At 54.4% G+C, this 19,834-nt stretch overlaps 8 protein-coding genes across 8 annotated transcripts; 3 read left to right on the forward strand and 5 right to left on the reverse strand.

Annotated features, from left to right (window-relative positions):
* Positions 1-106: 106 nt before the first annotated feature.
* Positions 107-2,824, reverse strand: PG985_000170 (uncharacterized protein; the record flags this gene model as incomplete). The annotated part of the gene is made up of 1 exon (XM_066819939.1): positions 107-2,824. The coding sequence occupies one exon, from the start codon at positions 2,822-2,824 to the stop codon at positions 107-109; it is 2,718 nt and encodes a 905-aa protein (XP_066690818.1).
* Positions 2,825-3,585: 761 nt separating this feature from the next.
* Positions 3,586-5,451, reverse strand: PG985_000171 (uncharacterized protein; the record flags this gene model as incomplete). Its single annotated transcript, XM_066819940.1, has 1 exon — positions 3,586-5,451. The coding sequence occupies one exon, from the start codon at positions 5,449-5,451 to the stop codon at positions 3,586-3,588; it is 1,866 nt and encodes a 621-aa protein (XP_066690819.1).
* Positions 5,452-7,412: 1,961 nt separating this feature from the next.
* On the reverse strand, positions 7,413-9,797 carry PG985_000172 (uncharacterized protein; the record flags this gene model as incomplete). Its single annotated transcript, XM_066819941.1, has 1 exon — positions 7,413-9,797. One exon carries the CDS (start codon positions 9,795-9,797, stop codon positions 7,413-7,415), a length of 2,385 nt encoding a protein of 794 aa, XP_066690820.1.
* Positions 9,798-10,356: 559 nt separating this feature from the next.
* On the forward strand, positions 10,357-11,720 carry PG985_000173 (uncharacterized protein; the record flags this gene model as incomplete). The annotated part of the gene is made up of 2 exons (XM_066819942.1): positions 10,357-11,366; positions 11,441-11,720. 2 exons carry the CDS (start codon positions 10,357-10,359, stop codon positions 11,718-11,720), a joined length of 1,290 nt encoding a protein of 429 aa, XP_066690821.1.
* Positions 11,721-11,972: 252 nt separating this feature from the next.
* Positions 11,973-13,516, reverse strand: PG985_000174 (uncharacterized protein; the record flags this gene model as incomplete). Its single annotated transcript, XM_066819943.1, has 13 exons — positions 11,973-12,011; positions 12,061-12,081; positions 12,147-12,167; positions 12,227-12,244; positions 12,310-12,330; positions 12,386-12,406; positions 12,476-12,538; positions 12,595-12,615; positions 12,669-12,689; positions 12,741-12,862; positions 12,918-12,923; positions 12,978-12,995; positions 13,489-13,516. 13 exons carry the CDS (start codon positions 13,514-13,516, stop codon positions 11,973-11,975), a joined length of 420 nt encoding a protein of 139 aa, XP_066690822.1.
* An 810-nt stretch (positions 13,517-14,326) lies between these two features.
* On the forward strand, positions 14,327-15,088 carry PG985_000175 (uncharacterized protein; the record flags this gene model as incomplete). The annotated part of the gene is made up of 1 exon (XM_066819944.1): positions 14,327-15,088. The coding sequence occupies one exon, from the start codon at positions 14,327-14,329 to the stop codon at positions 15,086-15,088; it is 762 nt and encodes a 253-aa protein (XP_066690823.1).
* Positions 15,089-15,929: 841 nt separating this feature from the next.
* PG985_000176 (Type I polyketide synthase) lies at positions 15,930-16,601 on the reverse strand (the record flags this gene model as incomplete). Its single annotated transcript, XM_066819945.1, has 2 exons — positions 15,930-16,310; positions 16,362-16,601. 2 exons carry the CDS (start codon positions 16,599-16,601, stop codon positions 15,930-15,932), a joined length of 621 nt encoding a protein of 206 aa, XP_066690824.1.
* Positions 16,602-17,324: 723 nt separating this feature from the next.
* On the forward strand, positions 17,325-19,828 carry PG985_000177 (uncharacterized protein; the record flags this gene model as incomplete). The annotated part of the gene is made up of 7 exons (XM_066819946.1): positions 17,325-17,567; positions 17,832-18,035; positions 18,078-18,229; positions 18,268-18,358; positions 18,770-19,041; positions 19,229-19,399; positions 19,462-19,828. The coding sequence occupies 7 exons, from the start codon at positions 17,325-17,327 to the stop codon at positions 19,826-19,828; spliced, it is 1,500 nt and encodes a 499-aa protein (XP_066690825.1).
* Between the last annotated feature and the right edge of the window lie 6 nt (positions 19,829-19,834).

The following is a 19,834-nucleotide window of genomic DNA, read 5'->3' on the forward strand; positions in this document are numbered from 1 at the left end:
CTACCCTTCCCAGCATCTCCACTCTGGTCTTATGTTTCTATCCCATCACTACACATTATCCCTCACACGAACACCTCCATGACCTTGATATTGGATACTGCACCCATCACGAATCCCCATTCTCATAATCCCGGTTGACCTCCGTCATGCCCAACCCCGTGACGGTCGCCATGTGGCAGCGCCACACGGTGAGGACGATCATGTACTGCAGCCGCTCGTAGACGGTCCCCGTGGGCAGGCCCTCGTAGCCGGGCGGGCCGCCGCGGGCGAACTTCTCGGCGCTCCGCGGGTTGGCGGCGGGCCAGTCGCGGCGCGGGGACTCGGGGTCCCAGGTCAGGGAGCCGATGACGGGGCCGTCTTGCATTTGCTGGCCGTACTGGATGGCTTCTTCTTCCGACTCGTCCGAGATGTACGAGTCGGGGACCGAGGCGTCGTCGTCCATCATGTCGATGTCGTTTTCGTCTTCGGGGTGTTGTTGGGCTATGCCGGGTTGGGAGGCGGTTTGCAGGGATTGGAGGAGGAACTGCATGTCCTCGGGGGGCGCGGTGTAGTCCTGCGTGGCCGGCGTCGGCGTCGGCGCCGGCATGGTGGCCTGCGGGTCCCCGCTCGTTATCATGTCGTCCTGCTGGAGGAGGCCGTCCATCTCCTCGATGTTCTGCTCGCGCTCCTTGATGCGCTCGCGGGCCTCCCTCTTGGCCGCGGCCGTCTTGACGAGGTTCCGCTGGAGGGCGTACTTGTCGGCCTCGAGCCAGGCCTGCTCGTGCTCGATGAGGTGCTCGAGGCGGCGGTCGTAGCTCGCGTCGAAGTCGGCGTCGGTCACGTCGCCGGCCAGGGCCAGCAGGCACAGGTGCAGGCAGCGCAGGTAGCGCGACCGCCAGGACGTCATGCGCCAGGCCTTGAGCTGCGCGGGCGTGTACCGCGGCTTGTCCTCGATGGGGTGGGCGTCGCGCAGCACGTCCTCCTCGTGCCGCAGGGCCTGCTCGACGCGCCGGACGGTGGCGGCCAGGGTCGCGTCCGTCTTGATGGAGCGGCGCACGCACTGGGACGCGGCGCCCTTGTTCTGCATGTCCAGGGCGTCCTCGTTGAGCTGCAGCACGTACGACCAGACGTCTTCCCACTTCTGCGCGAAGTCGCGCCACGCCTTCTGGTAGGCCTTGAGGGCCCCCTCCTCGATGGGCACGGGCGGCGTGACGAGGGGGATGGTATAGTCGAGGCGGTCGTTGAGGCCGGCGTCGGCGCGGAGGTTGATGAAGTCGTTGAAGGCGTCGGCGAGGGTGTAGGTTCCGCTGTCGTCGACCTCCTCCTCGTCGCCCTCTTCGTCCCCTTTGTCGTCGTCGTCGTCGTCGTCGTCTTCGTCTTCGTCTTCGTCGACCTCCTCCTCCATTTCATCTTCCACTGCGTCTTCGTCGTAGTAGACCTGTCCCCCGTCGTCCTGGTCGATGACGCCCCAGTCCTGCGCGTCCTGCGTGTTGGGCGGCTGGGGGTTGTCGAGCAGGTCGAGGTACGAGGTTTCGTCTTTGGCGGGTAGCAGGCCTGCCTTGGCCGCCCGGACCATCTCGATCGTCCAACCGGGCGCGAGGGTCATTTTCACGGGTGGGGTCTGGTCGGGATACAACTCCAGTCGCTTAGGTTGTGTTAGTTGCTGAAACAGTTGCGTCTGCTCCTCCATCTCCTTCTTCTGCCGCTTGCGCTCGGCGGCCGTGTCGGCGACTCTCTCGTCGACCTCCTTCCGCTTCTTGAGCTTGAGCTCGGCGCTCTCGGTCTCCTTGGCCGCGGCCGCGGCGTCGTACTTGGCCTTGAGCGCCTTGGTCAAGGCCTCCCTCTGCTCGAGCGTCATGGCGGCGAGCGTGGCGGGCGCGGGCCGCTCGGCGGCGGGGAACATGGACGAGTCGGGCTTCGTGTGGCTCTTCATGGTGCCCTCGTCCTGGTCCCAGCCGAGGTAGATGGCGAGCTGCTGGGCGCCGTCGGCTTTGCCCTTGCCCTCCCAGAAGAGGTCGTCGTAGGGCGGGTAGAGGATGTAGGAGGGCACCTGCTCCGGGTCCTGCAGGTAGGCCCAGTCCATCTCGACGTCCCTGGCCTGCAGCAGCAGCGCGTCGAGGGCCCACTGCACGATGTCCTGCGACTCGACGACGAGCCGGCGGTTCTCGACGTCCGTGTTGGGCACGGTGGCGCCGTTGCCGTCGATGCCGCCGTCGGTCTTGAGGGAGCGGAACTCGGCCCAGAGCCGCTCGAAGTCGTCGTTACCCCTTAAATCGCCGTCGACCCACAGGTCCGAAACCGGCGGCAGGCAGTCGGCGATCAACTTCTGCATCCAGCGGAAGTGCGGCCGCAGACGCCGCCCGTAGGCGCGCCACAGCGGCCGCACCGGCTCCTGCAGGTAGCGGAAGTCGGCGATGAGGTGGCGCAGCTGCGCGAGGCGCTCCCGGTCCGCGGCGTCGGCCGGGTCGAAGGCGTCGTCGCCGGCGGCGCGCCGGAGGGGGTCGCGCAGGACGGCCGTGTTGAAGTCCTTGATGACGTTGGTCTCGAGGGCGACGAGCGTCTCCTGCATGTCCCGACCGTCGTGGTCGCCGCGGCGGAACGTGGCCTCCATTTCCTCCTTCGCCTCGGCGTCGGCGGCGGCGAGGGCCTTCTGGACGTCCTCGAGCAGCTCGACGTAGCGGTGGTAGACGAACTTGCACAGGAAGTCGAAGGGCGCGCGGTTGTTGACGGCGGCCTCGACCTCGGGCTGCCGGGCGAACTCGTAAAGGACGAACCAGCGCTGCTCCAGGTCGTTGACGTCCCAGGTCGGGTCCTCGGGGTGCTGGTGCTCCGACGGCTCTGCCATGGTTTGAGAATGAACTGTGCGTGTTGCTTCTTTTTCTTCTTTTCTTCTTCTGTTCTTGAGTATGGTTTTATACCATCACGGAGATGTTCAATGCCTGGGTAGGACGTGAGATACAAAGATGCTAGATGAAATTAAGATGGTGTTGGCTTTTTGGTGGTCTTCTTGTCCCCATGTCCTCCCATCGGCCCCCCTGAGGCAACAAAGAGGCTTCTATTACCCGTTTTCAGAAACCCTTGGATTTTTCCACACAACGAGATGCGGAACACCGTCCTTTGTCCGCATCTGGCGAGAGTCAGACTGAGTCAATTGGACGGCCGCACACAAAGACCCTCCCGCATTGGTACAGTTGCTTCTAGCTATAGGGCGATTGGATCATTGTTCTGTTTCGGGATTCCTTCACCGTTCCGTCGTCAATTCGTAGGTGCATACTGGGTGTAGTGTTACCTGAAGCAAAGCTAGTGGCTTGCACTGCAGTTCAGACCTAATGTTATTTACTCCTTTATACCTGCTATACTCCATCTATGCTGCCAGTGATGCAGTGTCATTTCCCTCTTTGCACGAACCGATACACCGGTATGACTGCATATCTCCCGTTTCTATTGAGATTTCATAATGCGCAATACAGCTGCTGTCGCACGCGCACGCGCACGTCGCTCGTTTGGAGAAAGTGTTGTACGGGGGCCAGCGTTGCCGCGCTGAACGGGATACCGGCTACTTGTCCTCGAAGCTCTTTCTGGGTACAGCAACTCCCTTGCATTGTCTTATGATTGATCATCGTCCATTTTGGACAGCAACTCCTTCACATACTCGTATTCTTCATTCTCGTCCATTCCTCTGTCTTCGAGCAACACACCCGGGGGCAAGCCTGGGATCTCGGGGGGAGTAGGCACCGCCCATCGCATTGTCGTCACCGCCTCCTCCGACCCCTGCCGCCGCCGCCGCCGCCGCCGACGGCGCTCGTCCCGCCACGCCACGACCAGAGCTTCCAAGTGCGAGTTCTGCATCTTCTTTACCAGCTGGTCGTCGCCCACACGCTCGCGGCCCACCAGGTCGACAATGTGCAGCCCCACGTCGCAGCAGCGCGTCGTCTCCAGCCATCTCCCCATCTGCCGGATGAACCCATTCAGGAGATCCTCCATGGCCGCCTCGCGGCCCGCGGGCGTAGCCAGTCGGGCCGGGTCGCAGGCCAGGTGCGCTCGGGCGGGGTAGATGGCCTGGAAGAAGGCGAGGCGGTGCGGGTTCCGCCAGCTGCCGTACCGGATGGCCTCGTGCAGGGCGGCCCGCACGTCGGCGGGGTCGGTAGCGCCCTCGGCTAGCTGGTGCCGCAGCAGCCAGGGGGCGTTGGAGGGCTCGAACTCGATTGCCGTGGCGAGTGGTCCCTTCCTGTCCTCGTCGTCGTCGTCGTCGCTTCCTAGCTGGCGTAGATCCGCGCCCGCCGCGACGAGGGCCTCGAAGACTTGGTCGTAGGGGCCCAGGGAGGAATAATCCACTAGGTCCAGTCTGCGGGCCCGACGGTAGGGCAAGTCGTTGCCGCCCTTGATGGCCGCGCGGAGGGCCGCGTTGACAGCCTGGCAGTACTCCTCGCGGGACAGCTTGCATCGGAGGTGCTGGACCAGGAAGCCCACCAGCCGCGCGTGGTTCAACCCGGCGGCGTCGCTCAGGTCCTCTGCCGTCAGGCCATTGGGCCGGCTGGGGAACCCCAGCCCGCGCTCCGCCAGCCAGAGACTGACGTCTTCGCGGCGGTCGGCGCACATACCGGCTCGGGCGAACTGGTTCCAGGCGTCGGCGCGTCGGACCCCGTCGTGGGGGTCAAAGGAGGGCTCGTCCCATCGGCTCTCGTCGGTCTCGATAAGGCCGAGCCCACCTTCTGGCACGATCAGGTGGTTCTTGACCAGATTGATGTTCACCCCCTTGGCATGAAGCAGCTCCAAGACGTCGACGCGGTTCAGCTCGCACGCCAGCCAGACCGGGGGGTCCGCGGGGTTCACCCGATCAAAACTCGTGACGCCCATGGCGCCGGTCATGTCAGCCTCGATCCGGCCGTGCTTGGTGCCGTGGATGGCGGCCGGGTACTTTTGCAGGTACGCGTCAAAAACCTGCTCGAGGATCCCGACATCCGAACAGCCCCGTATGGCCCGGAACAGCAACGACTGGTGGTACGTCTCGGGGAAATACCGGGTCGGCTCCTCCCTCCCGGGTCTGGGCGGCAGATCCCGGGCACCTTCGATCAGGAAGAGGACGCCGGTGCCCCACTGCCCGACGCAGTACTCCAGCAGCGCGAACGTCTCCAGGACGGCAGCATAATCGTCTCCCTCGGCGTCAAACTTGGCCAGGTTCGCGGCCCGGATCTCGGACCACGGGCCGGACCACGAGAAACCGGAACCCGGGTCGAAACCGGAGCCCAGGTCGAAGTCTTGCAGGTGTTTGTCGCCGGCCAGGGAAAGTCGGAGCCGCGCCTCGTCGAAGGCGCGCTCGTCGGCAGCGACCTGCTTGTAGATGTGCGCGCCGCCTAGCTTTTGGTGGAGCTCGGCGCAGGTGGCGGCGAAGGCGAAACGGTCTCGGTTGAAAACGAGGTTTTCGGAGATGATGAGCAGAAGCTCATCTGGTAGAGCGAGAAGATTGACCATGATGATGGCTGTGATAACAAGCTAAATGCGAATATTCTGGCGCATGATCGGACGGCGAGTTTCGTATTCATATAATCGTGTCGGGCGGGGGCTGGTATATCTTGCCCCAACCCTACCTACAATGCCGAGTATTACAATGTGACTGATGGATAAGGACAGACCTGTCTCTTTGTCGTGCATCACAGATAGAGGTTGGACAAACAAGCCATGCCATTGGCATCTGAATGGCTATGTTCTTTGTAACCCTTATTGTAATATTGTTAGGCAAACTTGCTGAGGATACCTTGGTTATTTCTAAGAACAAGAGAAAACACTTTATAATCACATCTAGATAGTGATGTTACTGGTGCCCATTTTGATTTGGTTACTCAAGTTCAAACCGAAGGAAGTCCTGATGATGTACACATGTTCTTAATTAGCGGATTCCCCCACGACATTTGAAAATTATTGCCTGATATGAGAGTAAGATCAACCCCCAGGCTGCTGCCACCCCCGCACTTACCACCCCATTTTACACCTAAATCGCCGATTTCTCTACCTTTTTATTTTAAAATATTAATTTAGACTAAAAAGATAAAAATAAAATATAAAGTAATTTAAAAGGCGATTTAGGTAAAGTTTTAAATAATAATTACTTTAAAAATAAAATAAAATAATTACGATTTATATTAAATTTAAAAATATATAAAAAATCTATATTTTTATTTTTAAAACTTTTAAATAAATATATTTATAACTTTATTTTTAAAATTAAAAAACGCTATTTAATATATAAAATTTACTTTTAAAATTAATATTATAATATATATTAATTTATTTAATTAAGTATTAAATTTTATATTAAAAAGTTCCTTTTAATTTATATATAATTAAATAAAATACTTTTTAAATTTTATATATAATATTTATTATTATTAATCTATACATTTTTATATATTTTATTTTCTTAAATAAAAATGTTATTAAATTATTTTTATTTTTAAAAATATTCTTTTTTTAATAGAAAAAACTATAAAAAATAATATTTTATTTTTCTATAAAATAAAACAAATTACTTTTTATAATTAAGTTTTAATATAATATAATTATTTTATTTATTATATTTATATATTATATAATTATAAAATATTATAATTTATTTAATTAATTAATTAAATAAACGATATATTTTATTCCTATATATTATAAATTATATATTAAATTGAAAAAATAATATATTAAATAACTTTAATAAATACTTTTATCTTTATTTATTAAAAATTATATTTTTTAAAACGAATTTTAAATATTTATTTATTTTCTATTTTAAAGAATTTATAATTTAAAAATAATTTTAAAAATAATAATTCTTTAAATATTTAATTATTTAAAAATAAATAAATTGTTTTAAATAATAATTAAAATTTTATAAATTAAATAAATTATTTTTAATTAATACTATTTATATTGAATAATTTAATTCTTTTTTATTTTATTTTTTAAAATATTTATAACAATTAAAATTAAATTTTTAAATATTAATTTTAAAATAAAAGTATTAAATTAAATAAAATTATTTAAATATTAAATTTTTAATTCTTTTATAAAAGAAGCGTTTATATTTATAATATTTAAAATTATTTAATTTTATTAATTTTATTCGATTTTATATACGCTTTTTTATAAAGAAAGGTCGTATTTTAAAAAGGTGGCAACTGCGGGGTATGGCAGTAGCCTGGGGGTTGATCTTACTGAGCTACTTGCCGCCCATAAATGGAAAGCCCCCCCCCGTCAGATTTGTTGGCTTTCATTACCAAACTATAGCCCCATTAATGGTAATGCGTCCACGATTACTAGTAGACACGCGACAGAGACTGGATTACGAAACGTGTTTTTACTATTGCCCCTATGTAACAACTCTCGCGAACTAATGAACGAAACAAACCCCCAAGTCAACCCCAACCCCCAGCCCCCCATCATCATCACCACCGCCAGATCCTCACAGATCGTGCAACTGCGCCTGCAGCACCCGCCAAAACGTCATGATAATCATGTACTGCAGCCGATCGTACACCGTCTCCCCTAGGCAAATCCTTGTGTCCCTCCGGCCCCCCGGCCTCAAAGACCGTGAACTTGGCTGGCTTCGGCGCCCGCTTCTTCTTCTCCCCCTTGACCAGCTCCTTTTCCCCGTCCTCCCGGGTGACCCAGTGCCACTCGTACCGCGCCTGCGCCTCGCCCGAGACGTAGAGCCGCCGCATGCGCCGGCCGTACCGCACGGGGTCCAGCACCAGCTGCGGCTCGCCGGGGTAGGCGCAGTACTCGAGGTCCTCGACCTCCTTGCCGTAGTACTTGCCCCTGGGCTGGTCGAAGACGGGAGGGGGCGCCGTGTTTCCTTCCTTGGCCGCTGCCTCTGCTGCGGCGGCCGCGGTAGCCTCTTCCTCTTTCTCGTGTACGGCCCCACCGTTTTCCTCGTCTACGACCGGGGCAACCTCTTCATCTCCTTCGGCCCCGCCGAACACTTCTTCTTCCACGACCGCAATACCCTCCATTTCTTCGTCCAACTCCGCAGCCGTCATCTCCCCGACCGGTTTGTCGACGGGATCCTGGGCGATGTCCTGCTCCAGCGCCAGCAGCTGCTCCTGCCAGTCCGCGATGTGAGCCTCGCGCGCCTTGCGGTCGCTCCGGAGCTGCGGGCGCAGCTTGCTGGTGGCCTTGGTCATGCGGAGCGAGTACAGCGTCGCGTCGTTCCAGACCTGCTCGTGCAGGATCCAATCCGCCAGGCGGTCGGCGCGGGCCTGCAGCAGGTCGTTGTCGGGACGGGCCAGCATCAGGTAGCGCATGTGCACCGAGCGCAGGTAGCACAGCAGCAGCGAGGCGCACTTCATGCCCTTGAGCTTGCCGTAGTTGTAGCGGTCCGCCTTGCGCATGACGGCGAGGTAGTCGCGCTGCTTCTCGATCTCGCGCTCCAGCTGGGCCAGGACCTTGCTCGATAGGCCCGGGACCAGGTCGTGGCCGTCGGCCTTGCGCGCCCAGGCCCACTCGTCGAACCAGGGCTTGACGGTGTCATAGTACCGCGCCAGGATGTCGGTAGGCATGCCGCAGACGGGGTGGACGAGGCCCTTGGGAGGTGCCCAGCCCCCGACCGCGGCTTGGAGGCTCTCGATGTCGGCTTCGGCGTCCTCGAGGGTGTAGCGGTAGTGGCCGTCGTCCTTGGCGGCGGAGTTGCTGCTCTTGCTGTTGTTATTCTTGGTCGGCTTGCTGCTCTTGGCCTTCTGCTTGGTGGCGGGACCGCTGCTTGATTTCCCAGTAGGCTTGCTGCTCTGGCTGTTCGGCTTCTGGACAGGACCGCTGCTCGCGGGCTCGCCCTTCTTGACCTCGAGGGCTTGGCGCTTGGCGATGTTTTCTCCGGCGTCGGCGGGGGGCTTGGAAATGGGATATGGGCCAAACTTGCTGAATTCGTCATAGTGGCGTTTCTCGCCCAAATACGTGCTGGCACCGTCCACGTCCAGGGGGAACTGGCTGTCCGAGTCCTTCTGCGGGCTGCCGAGGTAGCTCTTCAGCGCGACGGCCCCGGGCTGCTCTTTGGTGCCCGAGAAGAACAGCGGGTCGGTGACGGGCCTGGTGATACACGTCGGGCGTGTCGCCTCATCCACCAGCCTGTCCAGCGTGATGTTGATATCGTCCAATTTGATGAGCAGGGCGCGCGCGGCGTCCAGGACCAGGGTGACGGAGCTGTGGACGAGCCCGCGGCCCTGCTCCGCGCTCGTGGGCTGGCCGTTGGCGACCAGCCGGTCGAAGGCGGCGAAGACGCGCTCGAAGTCGGGGTTCCCCGTCAGCTCGCCGTTGTCAAAGGCCGCCCAGTTCGGCGGGAAGTGGCGAAAGCGGAATTTGGCCATGTCGTCGAGGTGGCGCAGGAGGTGGTCGTTGCCGCGGTACCGGATCCAGGGCGCCCGGCTGAGCTGCTCCATGGTCCGCAGAAAGACCGGCATGTAGGCGCGCTTCTCTTCCGGGCGGCTGCCCTTGGCGCGCTGCAGGGCCTGGGGCATGTAAATCATGCAGCTGACGGCGAAGTCGAACAGCTTGTCCGGGTTCCGGTTCCAGAATTGGTTGCCGTATTCGCCGCTGCGATACTTGACGATCTCCTCGAGGTTGCGGTACCATTGGGGGTAGACCTCGGTGATGAGGGGCGTGGCGGCATTGAAACGGCGGTTTCTGTTCCATTCTCTGGTGAATGTTGTCAGTGGGGCGACGGCGTCCTTGTCGTAGTCTCGAATGCGCTCCAGAAGCACATCTCCGTGGTCTGGGCCATCATGATCGTCAACGTCGGGTTGCGAGAACCGGGATGGCGAAGAACAAACAGATGCCATTATGCTGGGAGCGGGTAAATGATGTTGTTGTGTTTCAACTACAAGATTGAAAGTGCGAAGTAGGGAGTAAGGCGTGGATGTGGGTGTGGGTGCGGTTCCCAAGCCATTGAATGCGAGGGAGGAAGACGACGGGACTTGAGGAAGCTGGGATGCGAGCCCATAAAGAACAATGGGTGGGTTTCTGGCCGGGCCCGGCTGGCAGTTTGCGACAGTGCCATGGTCGCGTTTCTTTGTTGCGGCCCTGACGGTTGCGCAATAGTTTGCCTTTGTCTCAACACCAAACCATTGCCATCACCATTCCTGATTGCCAGTCTCAGCAAATTAATCAATCCGGAATATGTTTGCGGATAACGGGCACCATGTCGTTGTTCACCGCCGACACATGAGTCCTCCGGTGACATCCTTTGATAAGATGTCACCCCTAGCCATGCTGCCAGTCGGTCTAGCGACTATGATTCCTCTTGGATCCCTACCTTACCTGCAACTTCAATTCATTGTGAACCGTACTGCACACTGAGTTAAGTGGCTACTGTTGACAACATTTTGTCAATATCTTACAATGTCAAGTCCCGAAAACCCCGGCCATGGGGAGCTGATCCCGGAATATTCATACGTCGAAGAGCCGGTCCCTGAACCGACGCCCCTTAAGGAACCAAACGCCGAAGAACCAAGCCCCGAGGAACCGAGCCCTAAGGAACAGAGTCCTGAGAAAAAGGCACCCTCGGCAAGTTATGGAAAGTTAAGTACCAAGCTTTCCAAATGGTGCGAGGCGCAGTTCTTGGGGGCGAATAAGGGGTACGGGGTAGTTGCCCTCCAGGACATCCAAGCCGGCGAGATCATCCTCGAAGAGGAAGCCCTGATCGGCATCGACAACCACAGCACCATCTCGCGAGCCGCACAGGCCGACATCAAGCGGCAGTACGAGGCGCTGCCCGAGAAGAAGCGCCAGGCCTTCGACCGTCTGCACTGCTACATCTCGGACACGCAGCGGGCGGCGAATGAGAAGAAGATGAAGGAGATCATAGACGACTGGGACCTCCGGGAGAAATACCGGCGCGACTACGAGCGCGCCCAGACCTTCGCCACCAACTGCTTCGACGTCGGCACCAGCGTGACGCAGGCCGCCCTTTTCCTCAAGGCCTCGCGCTTCAATCACTCGTGCCTGCCCACGTGCGACTTCGACGTGCGGCTGCCCTACGTCGGCGGCGGCGACGTCACCAAGTCGCGCTGGCACGCCTACGCCGTCCGCGACATCGAGAAGGGCGAGGAGCTGACCATCAGCTACAACGTCCGCAACGAGCTGCGAGAGGCCCGGCAGCGCCAGCTGCGCGACATCTGGGGCTTCACCTGCGCGTGCGAGGTCTGCGACCTGAGCGAGGCCAACAAGGCCCGCGCCGACGCGCACGAGGCGCACCTGCGCAACCTGGCGTCGGACAACGTCTGGTGGGGACGCAACGTCTACGTCAAGCGGAAGTGGGAGGCCGACGAGGTGGTGGCGCGGCTCGAGCGGCTCGAGCAGCGCATCGAGCTCTGCCGCGCGGTGCAGGATGACGGGTTGCTGTGGAACACGTGAGTCTTTATTACAATTCATCTATCCTAGGAGACAGAAGTGCCGTTGAACTAACGAGGGCATGGAAATACAGCCTCACCCGCGCCGCCAAATTCGCTGCCGCCCTCTGGCTTCGGACGAAAGACGAGTCGTGCCTCGAGCGGTGGAAGTCGTACATGAACGAGGCGCGGTACGGTCTCTGCCACCGGGCCATGGACCCCGAGGAGAACAGCGCCTGGGACGCCGAGGCGGTCGAGGACCTCGAGAAGGGCGAGCCGGACAAGGACGACATCTACACCGAGAGTGAGGGCGGAAGCGACGACGACGACGACGACGGGGAAGACGACACGGCCTTTGATTACGACTATGCGTAGGTATGGGGAACTTTCGTCGTCTGCAAGTTGTGCTCTCTGGGGTTGGTTGATTGGGACGGAGACACGGTCGGTCAATGGCTTGGGTGGGTGCAAGGTGGCGATTCTGATTTAGATTACATTGAATGTCACTTAGAATTAAAGAGAGAAGCAATAGTAAATCTCTAAGGCCCTTGCCTGATTGTATTAATTATTTTTTTTTCCATCGTTTAATGCTTATTTAATCCTCCTTTTTTAAAATAAAACCGGCATTTTTTACTGCCCCTTAGGGGCGGCCTCACCGTCGTTCTTCTTCTATACGCATATTAGAATACAGCCTATATCTAGCATAGTAGAAACTTACGATGATGTTGGCCACGAACTCCTATTAATCGTTAGCAAAAGTCATTCGTGTGAGTAGAAAAGGTAGATTTCGGAACTGTTTCTTACCTCGGCGCTCTTGGTCAAGTCCTTTGAATGCAAGTGGTCAGCAAAGTAGCCTGCAGTATATAGAAAGGAATATATCTCACTTCTTCCTCTCCATGTTCCTATTAATCATGTTAGCTGTGCGTGATCCATACCACGTAGGTAACCATTAAAGTTGGTTACGTACAGCGACGCGCTTGGTCCAGAGCTTTGCGAGAATAGGAGTCAGCAAGAGATATTCAAAGGCACGCGGTCATACTAACAGCGGCGGTCTTGCCAGCCTCCTAAAAAGTGAGTCAGTACCAACGGAAGAGCTCATTGTAGATAGATAGGTGCTCGAATGCAACACATACGTCCAGGCGCTTCTCGATGAGCGCCGCCTCCTCGGCGAGGCGCTTTCTCTCTTCGAACAATGACTATATCTTCAATTAGTGTTCCAAACTGCTTCTTTGCTGCTGGAATCCGAGCATACATGGACCCGGGCCATGGCCTCCTGTAAGCTGTTAGCACGGCTAAAGTATTCGAACGAGGAATAAAACTAATTACCTCCTTCTTCATCACCGCGAACTGTGTCGTCGTTAGCGGTGTAGTGAAATGGGGCTTCAAGAAGATGCTTACGGCGCGGGTGCCTGCCTTTGGCGGCTGGGGGGAAAGTTGCAATGTCAGTATAATGCCAGGAGCACCACGTTTCGAGCATAGGAAACATGACATACGGCGCTCTTGGGCTGCGAGCCCTGGTCCTGGACACCTGAGTGTTAGCTGATGCCAACGACCTAGAACATGAGGAGAATCTACCTCGGCCTATTCGCTTCGTCAGTCTGGCAATAACATATGAATTGGAAGATGCAAACTCACCTTTCGCTTCGGAGGTGGCTGTATTCTGTTAGTATCTCGTAATAGCTTGCGAATGGCAAGTCGTCCGCCCTCATAAGGTGGCTGGTAGACTAGGGGTAAGAGGCTTCGGGACTGTCGAGAAGCAATCTTGATAGGTAGGAACCATGCTGGTCTTGCTCTCGTCACCCAACTCGGCTTCGGGTCGCTACTGTAGACACATCCTCCGTGGTATCACCCACATCAGCCTTCAGACGGCATCGGATCGCTACTGTAGACAGACCCTGAGTGGTATCACCCACATCAGCCTTTGTTGAGCAATTGCCGAGCCAAGACCAGAGGCTTCGAATCCTCTGCAAGGTATTGCAAGTCGAACAGGTGGAAACCGTAATACCCCTGTAGTCGCCATTGGAGAGCGATCCACGAGCTCACGTGGACTAGCAGAGATAGTCGCGAAGAGCTTCTGTCTCCCAGAAGCCACAATGCTTCCTAGCCCTGCATGTGGTCCATCAAAGGAGCGGCGAATGGTACTCACGGGAGCCGACGAGTTCTTCTGCAGCCATTGTATTAGCGACTGTATATACTTGAGGGTAAGGGGCCAAAATGGCTTTTGGTGATCACTTACGCGCGAAGAGCGATTCTGCTGTCTCGGAGTCAGTTTAGCTGCAGACTTATGCGATGGGAACTGGTGCGGAAGATGCTCACGTTCTTGTTCTTGGCTGGCTGTAAGTTATATGCTTAGCAACAGTTCTTAAATCCAGAGAAAGCTTGATCAGGGGCTTAATACCATGGTGAAGTTGGTTTTGGTTGGGTTGGTGAGTGTGTCTGAAAGGCGTACAAGTCAGTACAATGGCCATGCCGCGGCTTCTGGGAAACCAAGTGCGAAATGGGCTGAACTGACGGTTTCTGATTGATTTGGTTCTCTATATATAATGAAGTCAATTAGTTCACTGCACGGCATCTAGAGAAAAGGGCTGGGTAGGGGCACATACGATGGGTTGTGAGAGGCACAAGGAGAGAAGAAAGGTCCCCGATTGCATTCGAAGTCTTTTCATATCACAGCTGTCTGGTACGGGCTACGTCATCTTCCCTTTCCGCTCATTATCCCAGTGTCATAACCCCATTTCCGCTATTGCCCTAGATGTTGATTGGAAGAAGTAGATCTAGCCGGAAGAAGGAGTCACTGGCATTCGCAGCGCTAGGCAATTAGTTGGTAAGAGCAGCCAGACATGAGGCACACGTTTACCTTGAGAATCGAACAGGAAGCCAACGACCGAAGTTCATCATCGAGCGCACGAACGACCAAACGAACGAACGAACGATCAACCGACCGAGCATACAAGCAAATCACGTCGGAAAGACCGATAACCATCATGGATTCATTGGCGAGGTTCAAGAAGACTCTCAAGAAGTACGCGAAGTCTTCCAAGACTCGAAAGGAGCGAAAACGAGCCAAATTCGAGCGGCGAATGTTTAAGCAGCTACAGAAAGACCGTTTCCTGCTCAAATACGGCGATCTATTCAACTACACGTTCAAATGGATCATTGCTCAAGGAAAGCTGCAGACTGGTAACGTCAACAAGGCCTGGCAGCTACTTGTGCCCTTCACCCAGGAGCAACTGCAGGACCTTCTGGGTTCCGAGCGAGCTGCAGTTGCGTCGTTCTTTGCCAACGGAGAACGCGGAACGCGGCCGAAAACGCCATGTCTCGATGGCATTGCTGAAGCTTGCCAAAGTCTCAATTTGAGCCGACCAGAGGTCCTCGAGATGTTCGAGAAGTACGCGAAGAGGTGTCAGACAGCCCATGGGTTCCGGTTGGATGACTACACCAACTCAGGAGTCATTGACATCCCGCGGCTCCGCCAGGAGATCGCGCAGCGCCTGGCAAATGCTCAAGAAGAGCGCGATGCCGGGCTGCTGACACGGCGCCAACTTCGTCTTGCTCGGAGGAGCATCGATAACTTCGAGCGTGCCTACCTTGCTAACACAGGCGGTCAAGACCATCTGACAAAGTTGGGTAAAGCTGCCCAGCAACCGATGCCTTCGAAGCATAAAAAGCTCGTTACTGGGCAAAGTGCCTTGTCTAAGTCCAAACCAGCGCCCTACACAAAGGGCAAATGGGATGACTTGAAATAGTAAGTTGGCGGCCCCGAAGCAAACAGCTAATTGAAAATTGTCCCTGCTTCATATGACTGGGTACATACAGCTCCTGATAGACTGTTCCTGTCCAATGTCTTGTCAGTCTTGGATTCATACGGCTCCGAGATAGACCGTTCCTGATCCATTGTGGGTTTGGCCTCGTCATCTTGGATTCATACGGCTCCTTGATAGACCGTTCCTGATCCAGTGACGTTTGTTTCATACGGCTCCGTGTTAGACCGTCCCTGATCCAATGTGGGCTTAGCGTCGTCGTCTTAGATTCATACGGCTCCGTGATAGACCGTTCCTGATCTATTGACGCTTGGATTGATACGGCTCCGTGTTAGACCGTCCCTGGTCCAATGGACGGATTGATTTTTTTCCCTCCCAAGGGTTTTTTCACCGTCCTTATGGTTTTCCTCCCACGAAGGGGGTTTTTCACCATCGTTAAACTTTTTTCCCTACAAGGGTTTTTTCTTTTTTTCTTAACGTTATCGAGTTGGATAGGTCTGAGATAGACTACTTATACCAACTCACTTTACCAGATTCATCGCTTTCTGACTGTTTTGCCTTGACTGTGACTGAAACCCAATGAATCTAAATTTTCATTATACATCTACCGTGTGATTCTGTAGCGTCCACCTACCTACCTTGTCGGGCAATAGCTTGTATACATGAAGATTTTCGGTACCTTAGGCTTGCCGGCGCCGCCAACCGCCTCTCAACACCCGAAAACATCACGAGTCTCCCTGAAGCACCAAATCGGCCAGTCACATCGGCCGACCACACTGGTCGGTGTTCGTGCACCATAACGGCTGGTGTTGACGTACCACATCGGCTAGTTGTGGCGTAATACATCAGCAAGCAGTAGCTCTTCAAACACGGCTTCCAACGGGTTGGCCAATAGGAGGTTACCCAGCTTGCCCCAGAAAACGCACGCCGTTCTCCGCACCTCGTCTATGGCCAGGCTGGAGGTATCCGCTACCGCGACGCGAGCCCCCGTTCGAACGGCCATAGCATCCTCCAGCGCCCGGAGCCATGTTTCGTCCTCAAGGCCGCCATACGTTACCAGAAGTGAGGGATCTGTAGCACTCAGGTTCTCCAAGGATGGACCGGCATCGGCCGTTGTTATTATGGTGCTGAAAGAGTACTGTTCCTCGCTCTCGCAGTCGTGGACTTCGAACTTGACCCCGCCGGAGAACCCCTTCGACTTTAGCACCTGAGATCAGTGGGGAATCGAAAGGGAAGGGCTCATGCTTCTGTCCTCGACGCTTAGCCACCAACCCGGCATCAGACCGAAAATCAACTGGAGAATCATCTGGTCCTGCGTCGTTTCGACAAGCAGCAACTTGCCGCCCGGATTCAAGAAGCTGCGCACATTCCGCATCGCATGCAGAACCCGACAGGCGATGATGGTATCGTAAGAACCCGTCTCGAAACCTTGCTCGGCGAGGTCCGTTTCAATGTTAAGTCGGCGGCAGCTGAATATCTCGCTCCAATCCGAAAGCATAAAGCGCGTACTCTCCAAGAGAAGCAATTCAGTGCAGCTTGGATCAATCAAAAGCCTCGTTTGTCATACGTATAGTAAGTCCAGAGAGGTATCGCTGATCAAGATCCATCAAGATCCATCTCACGATGCACAAAAACACGATCCCCCCACAAGCTAGCTTCCGTAGCCCCAGCTCTCATATCAACAGGGTTGATTCGATACATATATCAAGCACTTTGAGACCATGGGACACCAGGTTCAAAACTATGCGACTTCGGGTTCAAATGCTTCAATGGTAGTAAGCCAACCTGTGAAGAGCCAATCACCATCCGCACTACCGTTCACGGGAGAGTCGCTGTGTCAGTACCCATTCTGGTTCTTGACTCTGGACGAAAGGGCGCTACGGGCGTACTCGGAGATGCTCAGGTCGTGCCCAGATCATTCGTGATGACTGGGGGCGAGAGATGGGGTCTATGCTGAGGGTGGAAGCCGATCTGCAGCAGGTCGAGCGCCTGCTCGCTCACGCTCACTCGGAAAACCCGGTGGTGGCCCCCGCGGCAATTGCTTGCTTCAATGAACCGAGAAGCTTTACTCTTGCCGGCTCGACGGCTTCTATCGATGGGGTGCAAGTGGCTATCTTCACCAGCGCCGATTACGCGTCTCTGCGCTCCAAGAGGCTGAGCGTCACGAATTCTTTTCCACTCTAGCCTCGTTGACAAGCTGAGCGACAAGCTCAGGCGCAAGATGAACGGGCTTCGTTTCAATTGTCCCAGTATACCAGTGGAACTTGCGACCGAGGTGGAGCACTCCAGAGCCATTGGCAATAACTTTGTTCCCAACCATATGCGAAACTCGGTATACTTCCACCACGCGGTGCAAAGACTCTCGTCCAAGTATGCCGAGTGCGTATGGCTAGAGGCCGAATTTGACTCCACCGTCACGAACATGGCCAATCCTGCTCTACACCCAACTGTTGCGGAATCGACAGTACCCAGCTAGCGTTTTCATCTGGTGAACATCGCCGTCGACAGGCCGATATGAAGCCTAACGTCCGCGACGATGGACCTCTGGAATGCCGGGCTGAACACGACTTTTTGGCTTCAACATCCGTCGTAAACGTCCCAGTAGAACACATTTTACATGCCGCCATACCAATTCGAGAAGTCACGGCATTCGATGGACATGAAAATGCCGCCTAAGGCACCGGCGCAACTGCCGCCAGACGACAAGTGCCATGACCCCTAGACTTAGGTTACCAAGACGCGAAGCAAGAACGCGCGCGCTCGTGAAAGATATCAATCGTTGGTATCGGGCCACAAAATCGCCCAGACAGCTGCCATCTGCCCTGCGACGGTCGAAGTGGAGATGGTGATAGAAGCGCGAATGAGCCTGAGGCCCGATTTTAAGCGTGGGAGACTCGGGCCCAAGATCCTCGGCATGCATAGTCTGGTCCCGGTATGTATAAATCAGTCGCGAGTTGTCCTGATGGACTTTCAGGCGGCGGGATCCAACGACCATCTGCTGCGCGAATGGGACTGGAAAATCCCCAGTAATGCCAGTATGGAAACCTCGAAGGACATGGTACACGTCACGGGCGAAGTCGTTCTCTCGTCTCCGGGGAATCCGCAGGACGAGCTGGAGTTTTCGAGGTACGAGCGTCTAATGGACTGAAGCGTCTCGTGGGCAGATCGGCGACGAAAGAATCCACGGGAAGGGTGGAAAAGAAGTACCAGGGGGACACCTGGCTCGATGCGAAGCTCTCTGACTGCTTCAGTCAGGTAAGCCGGACCTGAGTCAACCGTATCACCAACCAGAATCCAGTCGACCTGTGATTGCCAGCGGATTCGAGAAGTGGATGCGATCAGGGAAGATGGCGGCGAGCGACGCTCGCCCGGAGACTTCGGATGTTCTCGCCTTTCACACAAAGTAAGGCCCGAATACCTAAGTGACGGGTATCTTCGTCTTCGATCCATTAAAGTAACAACTAGTGAAACTGATTCTGGGCACCCACTACTCCGGGGTACCAAAATTAACCATGCGCAAGTTGCTGTCTCGGCTTACACCTGGTTTGGACAGCCAACCATTGCCGTCATTGGCTTCGTACCCTGTCCAAGCGCCAGTAGATATACATCCGACAAGAGAAGTTGAAATATCACCATGGAAATGTTGGGCAAGGAAACACCCCCGAGCGATCAGACGAGTTGGTCTTTAAGCTGCGACTCATCTTGGCCGATCTCTTTGGCCTCGAGACTGACAACAGCGAGGGCGAAGCCGAGTTGGCTGACTTGGGCATCGATTCGCTTGTGGGATTGGAGTTGGCCAGCGCTATAAGCACCGCATTGAAATGCCATGCCCCCAGCAAAACCCTAGTGGAGGTCGTGGCATTTGGAGACCTCGTCCAGTGCGTGCAGCAAGAGCTCGGCATCGAGACCGGGAACAGCTCCGGGACTGATGCATCAGAGTATTCCGCAGTCTCCACTGAGTCTGCTTCACCGTGTCCATGCAAGGTCTTCAGACTTGTCTACCCCTGATGCCGTACTGGCTGCGGCGTCGACTAACGGTCACAAAACTTCCCAACAGCCTCATATCAATGGGAATGGCCACGCTTAGCACAATGGCTCTGTTAACGGTACGAATGGTGTTGCTAGATTGAACGGTCAAAACGACGATGGTAAAGCAGAGGGCACGTACCCCTTCCGAATTCCATCCTGTGCCGTCCTCAGAATGTTTGCCGAGATCAAGCTTCAGACGCATGGGGTTATACGGCATTACAAATGGATTCGATACATGGAGAAGGCCATGCCAGCACAGAGAAGGATGTGCATTGCACTGACTTTGAAAGCCTTAGTCCTGGCCAAGAAATAAAGCGAATTAACCATAGACCGTTCCTGCAGAGGCTTATAGGTTATCTGTACGATATGTTGGAGAAGGAGGCCGGGCTGGTTGAGAGACACGACGGCCACATGCGTCGAACGTCGGTGCAGGCTCCTCTCGCATCCAGTGCCGACATATTGGAGTTGCTGCTTAGGGAATATCCCGACCATCACACCCCGCACAAGGTAATTCACTTCGCGGGATCGAGCCTGGCACAGGTACTGTCAGATGATATGAACGGCATTCAGGGCATCTTCGGCTCGGACGAGGGACGTACGCTGGCGTTCGGTTTATACGGAGACTCTCCACTCAATCTCATATCATACAAGCAAGTAGAGGAGTTCTTCCGGCGTCTCGTTCCCAAGCTCCCGTAATTCAAA

Source organism: Apiospora marii, assembly GCF_038362585.1.
Source record: "Apiospora marii strain CBS 49790 chromosome Unknown utg000001l_segment0_segment0, whole genome shotgun sequence".
In the NCBI taxonomy this organism is placed as follows: Eukaryota; Fungi; Ascomycota; class Sordariomycetes; order Amphisphaeriales; family Apiosporaceae; genus Apiospora; species Apiospora marii.